Source organism: Talaromyces atroroseus (assembly GCF_001907595.1).
Source record: "Talaromyces atroroseus strain IBT 11181 chromosome Unknown scaffold_13, whole genome shotgun sequence".
Taxonomy (NCBI): Eukaryota; Fungi; Ascomycota; class Eurotiomycetes; order Eurotiales; family Trichocomaceae; genus Talaromyces; species Talaromyces atroroseus.
The window spans coordinates 949,820-958,461 of NW_017971445.1; the positions used below are offsets into that span (position 1 = coordinate 949,820).

The 8,642-nt window shown below is 33.2% G+C and overlaps 1 protein-coding gene across 1 annotated transcript, besides 6 other annotated features; it reads right to left on the reverse strand.

The window, feature by feature from the left end:
• Positions 1–1,030: 1,030 nt before the first annotated feature.
• UA08_08363 (hypothetical protein) lies at positions 1,031–2,187 on the reverse strand (the record flags this gene model as incomplete). The annotated part of the gene is made up of 3 exons (XM_020263278.1): positions 1,031–1,125; positions 1,305–2,001; positions 2,056–2,187. The coding sequence occupies 3 exons, from the start codon at positions 2,185–2,187 to the stop codon at positions 1,031–1,033; spliced, it is 924 nt and encodes a 307-aa protein (XP_020116603.1).
• Positions 2,188–3,172: 985 nt separating this feature from the next.
• Positions 3,173–3,212: a repeat region (Identified by RepeatMasker using a combination of RepBase library and repeat library created with RepeatScout).
• A 34-nt stretch (positions 3,213–3,246) lies between these two features.
• Positions 3,247–5,130: a repeat region (Identified by RepeatMasker using a combination of RepBase library and repeat library created with RepeatScout).
• A 3-nt stretch (positions 5,131–5,133) lies between these two features.
• Positions 5,134–5,697: a repeat region (Identified by RepeatMasker using a combination of RepBase library and repeat library created with RepeatScout).
• Positions 5,698–8,450: a repeat region (Identified by RepeatMasker using a combination of RepBase library and repeat library created with RepeatScout).
• Positions 8,430–8,543: a repeat region (Identified by RepeatMasker using a combination of RepBase library and repeat library created with RepeatScout).
• Positions 8,544–8,620: a repeat region (Identified by RepeatMasker using a combination of RepBase library and repeat library created with RepeatScout).
• Positions 8,621–8,642: the final 22 nt, after the last annotated feature.

An 8,642-nucleotide genomic window follows, 5' to 3' on the forward strand; every position in this document is an offset into this window, starting at 1 on the left:
TCTTTTTGGGTACCTATATACGGAATAGTTACTAAGGTAATCACATGATGGCCCCGGGAAGAAGCTAGTCGCGAGTAAAGCTCGCGTTTATTACCCGAATAAGACTAATGAGATCCTAAGTCCATTCTAGAGCACTTCGTCAAATTTGATGCATTTGCCATCTACTGTGATTAAACTGAATCTGGAACAACAAACCGAGTACTAATCGAACACACTATGCCAACCTGGCCCGTTTAAATAAACAGGAAATAGGATTTTTACGATACGAGCATGCGACGTACCCTTTTTGCCTGATATGTATTCGTAGTGACATTGACGCGCAACCCCAGTAGATTAAGGGTATGTCTTCGCCCCGCCGAAGCACATACTACTTCTAGTTACGCCTGATCGGCATCCCCCTTCAGGTGACTGGCAAAGTTGAAAGAGGGCTGACACTGACACGCCCAAACTGATTATTCAATTGTCCTTGGTGGAGAACTTTTCTTGGCCCGCTGAAAGCCTTATTTGGAATAACTTCGTCTCGGACAGTCGGACTAGTGCCGGGCAGTACAATGTATTTTATTATTTTTATAGCCATGCTGCCACAGTGCCACAGACATAGAGCACCCGCAGATTTAGTCTGGTAATGGCGGTGTAAGGACATTGATTGTGGTTCATATGATATATATACACAAAGAACGGCAAAACCACAAGCCATGCTGCAGGAATGCCTGCCGGCGCATCCGTGGAACTACCACATAGGGTAAAGTTGTTCTAGAAACAAACAAAGAAAAAGCTTAACCGCTCTGCTGGCGGCTATCTCCGCCAATGATCTGTCAGCCCACCACACCAAGGTCAGGCGCAGCTCTGGATTTGTCAAAGAGCAGCCACCCGGCCCATCCCAAATGCAATGATAATGATAATGATTGATAACATGCTATTCATCGTCTTCCCACATTTTTTCGTTTCTTGTTTTTCCGTAAAATCGTAGGCTGCTGCTCCAAAGCCGGAGGCCTTGCTGCACAGTCGTCATATAGCTATAATTGCGACTTCATCCGCCTCTCGGTATAGAGTGGAGCCATTTATAACTCTTGTACCCAGTAGACCAAATCTCAATCAGCGTCTGTAAATCACTGGAGATGTCGCCTAGAGCAAATTGTTACCTTTGTCGCAGATAGATTGTAATTTTCCATTCGCCAGGGGTTAAAAGCCTCGTGAAGTAGTGGTGTCTAAATCAAAGGTCAGCATACGGCGTACAACAACTACCAAAAAAAAGTGAAAAAGATAAAAAGAACAGTCTGGATTATTTTTCGGTGCACACATACTCGAATCCGCCTCTTGCCATGCCGCTGCACTCTTCCGCCGGCGCAACATGCGCATTTGAAGACGTGCCTCGCTTGTATTCTTGCCAAATCGTTCCCGAAACATCTCGGCGACAATCTTCCATGACAAACTTTGTGCGCGAAGATTCTCCACAAATAAATCCTCTTCCTCTGCTTGAGGGTCACGGCGGCCTCTCCCAGATGAGCGTCCTTTTGAGGCGTCTGGTTGGTATGGGTCTAGCACTTGGCTGCCTTGCCGGCGTTCCTGTTCAAGTCGGTATAACCCCTCCGGATGGGGTAGAATTCTGACGGGTGAGCCGCGCGGGGGAGTACTATCAGAGTCTGTTCGTCGCCTAGAGCGCTTAAGACTGGACTGTTTCATCGGAAGAATTGCTTGGCAGTGTCCTGGGCCGTAGTGATAGAAGTCCATTGTTGCATGGTGGAGTTGGGGATCCTGTTTCTGATAGCAATAGCTTGGAGAAGATGTCGGAGCAGGAAGGAGCTCTTGATATGGGCTGGTGACGCCCAGTCCATTGGAGGCAGCAGCTTCACCTATGTACGGGAATTTCTGGGAATGATGGCTTAATACTGGGCTAGGACGTGCTTGCAAGTATGTGTTATCATCCAGACTGATGGGTGTGAGCACGTCTGATCCATGGTGTGTAGGTGTGTATGAATGAGATACGCCCATATAGGGAGGCTGAAAATTTTGTTTAGTAAGGTCAATAGCTAGAGTAATGTTGGAATAACCTACTGATTGAACAGTGGTCCACCGAGGGTCCACAGGATCTATGTAATGTGGCACGCGTCCAAGATGTCCAGGGTTTTCTTCTGGGGAACCAGACATGACTTGAATAGCGGTGGAATACACCGGGGATAGCAACATGACGCTGCCGGAGAGAATAGAGGAAGACGGGGGGACCTGCCGCACTCGAGGCTAATGTTTTGAAAGAATTGAGATGGATTCAAAGTACAAAATAGGAGCTATCCGTTGAATAGTTATTGTACCTAGAGCCTTTGTCAGCATATGCGGGGTCATAATCTTAGAATATTGAATACTGACGGTTTTTTGCAGCCCAAGATTACTAAAAATGCGTTTGTATTTTAACTTCCTTGGGAGCCTTTCCTTCTCTTGGTTTGATATTTCGGTGAGTGGAATATTGAAGGATGGTATACAACGGGAGTGAAAACAGAGAGAAGGGAGAAGGGGTATAGTTTCTTTTGAGTGCTGATAATATAGAAGATGCTGGGTCAGAGAGCCCGTGCGAGAGAGGAGCTGTGCCGCTCAAAAACAACTGATGATTTAGGCGGCTTCCTTTTTTTAACTCTAGACGTCTACTCTGACTGGGCAGTGCTTAATAGCTTAGCTTAGTCGATAGTTAGCCTATAATATCTACTTAAGCGCTTGGGACTTTAGGCTCTGCCGACAAATCGAATCGTCTATTTTCAAGCTCCACTTTTATAGTCCGACGGGGCCTAGCCCCCAATGTTTGCACGGGTTACCTATTAGAGCCTGAATTCTCCCATCTGGCTTTGCACGTTTGCCATGCTGAGCGAGGGCTGAAGAAGACCCACTGAGAGGAACGTCGCTTTTTACCTGTCTGGGACTAGAGGTTTCCGTCTGCGGTATAATATACGATACCTTGAAAATTCAACAGAGCCATTTCCAGACGTTGAGTATACGGCAGGCTGAGCGCATTACTAGTCTAGTACAAGACGTATTCTATCTATAAGCATGCTACTGTATTATCCCTCGGAAACTCGCCTAGTTAATGAGTACGGTACGATACTGGTAAAGTCCAAAATGACCACGGAGACGGAGGCAGACCTCCCGTCCGCTCCGTATCTACCTTGGTATGCTCGCGTTCGGGTTGTGTCAAGAAGAATCAGAACGTCAAAGCCAATGAATCAACACCCGACGCCAGTTACATAAGCATCAGGCACCATAATGTAATCCACCCCCGAACCGCCACCACCACCGACCTGCCACTTTTCTCCGGAAAACGCGCTATATATTAATTTTAACCCGAAATTTCAACCTAAAATAATAATTATATATAAAAAATTAATTACTAGTACAATTAGGATATTGAGGCCTTCTATGTCTAAAAATTCCATACTCACTATATTGAAATTGGCGGCATATACATAGTTAAGAGGGTGGAAGCTCAGGCTCAGCCAAAATAGTAGTAGTAGCTTAAGATGTTTTAACTAGCCTATTTATAAGTGTCTATGCTTTCTCTCTAGTGATTCCTTGCTTATGAGATATCTGCTTTTTAAATTATATATATTTTTACTTCTTTTTCTCATTTATAGCGCGTAAATCGTAAACTTTCTTTTATATAATAAGAAGCTTATTAATACTAGTCTTATAGGCCTTTGATATATAGCTAATTGCTTTATTAATAATCTTAGATAAACTCTATATACACTAATTAATTTGCTATTTAATTATACTTAATTAACATTTAAATTGATATAGATTTTAAGATATTTATAAGCAAGATGATTATAAATCATTAGATAGATAAAGAGATAGTATTAAAATCTTTAATTAAATAATAATTTGTTAATAAATTTACTCTAAATCTAATAATACTAATCTAGTTGCTTTAAAGCTATTCTGAATAGTTTTAGCTTTATATATTATTATATAGACCTTTAGAAATATAATAAGAAAGTTAATTTTATTAATATAATTAAAATTAAGCCTCATCTGCTGCTTAATAAGCTTTTTATATTGTTATTTTAAAACTATAAAATAGCTAATATTAAGAGACTATAGTAGATATAAAAAATATAAAGATATATAAATTAGAATAATATTATTCTTAGTATATATATAATTAAATTAAGCAGTTAAATAACTTTTATAATTATTTAGAATCAATATATAATATTGTCTAATTATCTGGCTATTTATATAAGAAATAAAGTGATTAATAAGCTAATCTATATTAATCTAATCTATAGTTTATCTATTATCACTAATATTAATCTTCTAATTATCTAGAAAAATCTTAAACTAGCCTTTTTAAGAGTATTTGATAGCTTTAAAGATCATATATAAGAGTAAAGCCTAACTAGTAGAGTTAATTACCTTAATTATAGTTACCTATTCTCAATTACTAGGTTATAGTAGATATAGATAGTTATATTAATTATTTCTAGTAATGATCTTTGCGCTTGCATAGAGATCTATTATAAAGTTAATCTTATTAAAGTTGTAGATATTCTCTAATAAAATTCTATATTTAGTTATAATCTCTTGTATGTAATTAAAATATTCTTTAATTATTTTTAGATCTTCATATTTAGTACGCTTATAATTATATCTTTATAAATATTATGATTTTAGCTTTAACTAATATTAAACTAGTTTATATACCTAGTTCTCACTAATTATTTGATTTCTATACTAAGAAAGAAGAATATTAGCTATATCTTATATTATAGAAGGTTAAGAAAATAAATCTTACTTATCTAAATCTAATATCTATTTTATAAGCAATTCCTCTTTAAACTGGGTTAATTTATGTTTATTAATATATATTTAAGACTATTGTTGGGTGCTTTTTAGTCAATCTTAGAGAGTTATTTAAGGAATATTATAAATCTTTATTGCTCATCTAATATTAGGAATTTTTTTATTCTATAAATTAGAAATAGCTAATACAATTCACCCTTCTTATTTTTCTAATTTTGTACGCTTTATATCTCAAATTAGTGGCATATTGACGTGTTAAATATAGAGGATTGAATATTTTGACGCGTTTTCGGCGGAAGTGGCGGGTCGGTGGTGGTGGCGGTTCGGGGGTGGATTACGTTATGTTAACGTAATCGGACACCGAGCGGGCCACGACACCGAGCGGGCCACTTTCTCCGGAAAACGCGCTCTATATGAATTTCTAGATTTCAACGCGTCAATATGCCACCAATTCGTACAGAAAATACACAAAATTCAAGCGATCAAGAGAGCAAGATATTACTTGCTATTTCCGATTTAAAAAATGGAAGAATTTGAACTATACATAAAGCTATGCAGATTTATAATGTTTCTCGTACAACTCTCCAACATCAACTTGCCGGCATCGAATATCGAGCTGAAATACGTGCCAATGGATCTAAATTAACTCAATATGAGGAGGAATCCCTTCTAAAATGGATTCTTGATCTTAATAAACGTAGATTACCTCCCCGGCTATCTCTTGTATAAGATACTGCAAATCTTCTTCTTTCTTAATATAAAAATGAGCAAGTTAGTAAGAAATGAGTTAATTAATATATTAAATGCCACCTAGAGCTAAAGACACGATTTTCATGAAGATATAACTATGAGTGGGCTAAATGTAAGGATATTAAAATTATCTAAGAGTATTTTAACCACATATGAGAGTGTGACGGGGGTTGCAAGAACGTAGCTGGGATTCGGCTTCGGCCTAGGAATAGATTCGAATATATAACGTATATACATGTATGCTCAGCAGCTAATCGCTGCTTCTCAAAGACCTGAGGCCACCCGCAGTTATAAGGTGATATCTGCTAAGCCACTAGTCCAATTAGCAGCGGGAAGCTGGGTGAGGTCACATGCCCGCTATACTTTGAAGCTATTCCCAACTCTATTTAGGATTTTACCTTACAACTATCCCCCTCTTTATAAGGGCGCGTCCCTAAGCCTAAAACTTCATAGACTTGTAAGGTTTAGTATATAGAATTAGTAGTTCAAGTTTTGTAATGAAATCCTTATTTTTAATAGAGAAATTAAAAATAAATAATAGATATTAGATAGAGGATTAAATATATAGAAAGTAATTAAGATTAATACTAGTAATAAGTATATATAAATTCTTATTTTTCTTATTCTAACTTCCTCTTTCTTTCTTTTCTCTTCCTTGGCCTTATTTTTTTCCTTGATAATAAGTGTTATCTTAATATCATATTTTTTTATTAAAATTCTATTGAATATAGATTTAGTGTATTTTATATTATTAATTCTTTGCTTTTCCTGTATTGATTTAATGCTTAAGATAATAGTGAAGTGATTTTGATTATCTTATAGTTAAGTGTAATAGTTAACTTGAAGTGTCTAATTCTAATAATTTAAATCTGCTCTAGCTATTTTTTTTTTTAGGAGTAGTATTCTAATACTTAAGAAAATACTAATATAGTGGTAGTTTATTATTATTAATCTAGATTTATCCTTATATTTAGAGTACCTTATAAAAATATTATTTATATAGATAAGTTAGCTATATAAGATGAGTCATAAAGTTAGATAAATATTAATATAGTTACTAATAATATAAATAAATAGATAGTCTAAATCTCTATACACTTCTAAGGGTTCTCTGATTAAGCCTCTTAATATAGTCTTTATTTCTAGTGTTATATCTAATAACTTCTAGCTCTCTGTGTCTCTAAAGGGCAAGATGAGTAATAATATTTTATATATAAGGTTTTAATACTAATAGGGTATAAAAATATATGGTTAAGTCTTTATATAAGCTTCCATATTTAGTCTATTTTTAATTATGAACCACTTTAAATTCTTATAACTATATTAAATAGTAGTATATTTATTATAATACTATAACTTAGTTATATATATATTATTAAATACTTAAGTGCAAGTATATCTCTATAAGTATATATTTATATTTTAATTTAAGTATTTATGCTATTAAATATCTCTTATTTTGTAACTAATACTAATAATTTATAATACCTTAAATTTTTATTAGACTATTTAAAGGCTTTAGCTAATAAGTTCTATCAAGATTTAATAGTAGGAAATTTTAGTAATTAATATTATATATTAGATAGAACACTTAAGACTTTAAATTATATATCTAGAAAATATATTATTAAGATAAACTCTAGTGCTAAAACTAATAATGAAAGTATAATCTTAACTTGGTCTAGTCTATTTAAAAAGTATTTAATTATAGCAATTTATATTATCTTATTAAAGGAGCTTCATTCTTACTATTCCTATTTCTAGTTAATATATTTGGCTAATAATCCTACTAATTTTAATAGAGAAAAAAGGTCTTTTTTATTTTCTTTTATTAAACCTATTTATAGATAGACATCTATATCTAGGTTTTTAGGCTTTTAATCTTATAATTTATCTCCTTAGTTTTTATAATTAATTAACTAAGTCTTTATTAATTATATAATGTAAATTCTTTTTAAATCTTATAATTAATAACCCTTATTAATAATTTATAGTATAAAATAGATCTTATATTTATTTTTAACTATTATAAATTAAACTTTTCTTTATCTTTTTCTTTCTTATTTTGAGTTATGAATAGTCTTATGATTTTAAAAATAAGTTTCAAATATAATATAATTACTAATATTCTTCTTAGGTTCTCATGTATAATCTTTTTTAGAATAGCCTGCCCACTTAATAAGATATATTTTATTCTTTTTAGAGTCTTTTTCTATATGAATTTCTTTAATCTTATATTCTCTGATATTATTTATAATAAGACTATTAAATAGGATTTTATTTCTAGCTATATTCTTAAATAATTCTAATAAAGAGATATGGAATATTAGGTGTAATTATTAATATTATAAAGATATTTTTAGCTTATATATATTTGTTCCCCATATATTTAATATTTAGAAGAGTCTAATAAACTTGAAATTGAACTTTAATTTCTTCTTATTTAAAGGATAGATATTTATAATTTATAATATTATCTTATTACTAATTTAAAATTATATTATTATATATTTTTTATTAAAATATTTAAACTAATTCTCTAATGTTTTCTTTAATAGCTTTTGAAGTTCTTTGTATTTGATTTATAGTTAGGTTGTTTGTTTAATTGCTAATATTTAATCCTTTTTTATCTTTGAGATTTTCTTATTAAAATCTATATCTAGGGGGTTCTAATTAATATTAATATAAATATCCCCTTGAAAGCTTATTAGTGCTTTGGTAGGTGATATTCTGGTAATACTATATATATTATTATTATATGTGTGTTGAGCTAGTGCTAACTATTATGTCTAATTATCTTGTGATAAATTGATATATGATTAAAAATAATGTTTTAATGTTTGATTCTGTTGTTCTGTTTAGCTATTAGTTTAAAGATAATAGATTATGTTAATTCTTCTTCTTATACTGAGTGTCAGAGAATCAGAACGTCACAGCCAATGGATCAGGTTAGTCACTACGAGACTAATGCACATCGGAACAAAGGATTACCCGCAAAGCCTTAGGGATAGGGCAACAGAGCCGGCAGAGCCATCTGTTAGTAAATGGATATGATGGCTATGATCGAGCAAACAGAGCCATTGTTGGAAAATGGATATGATGGC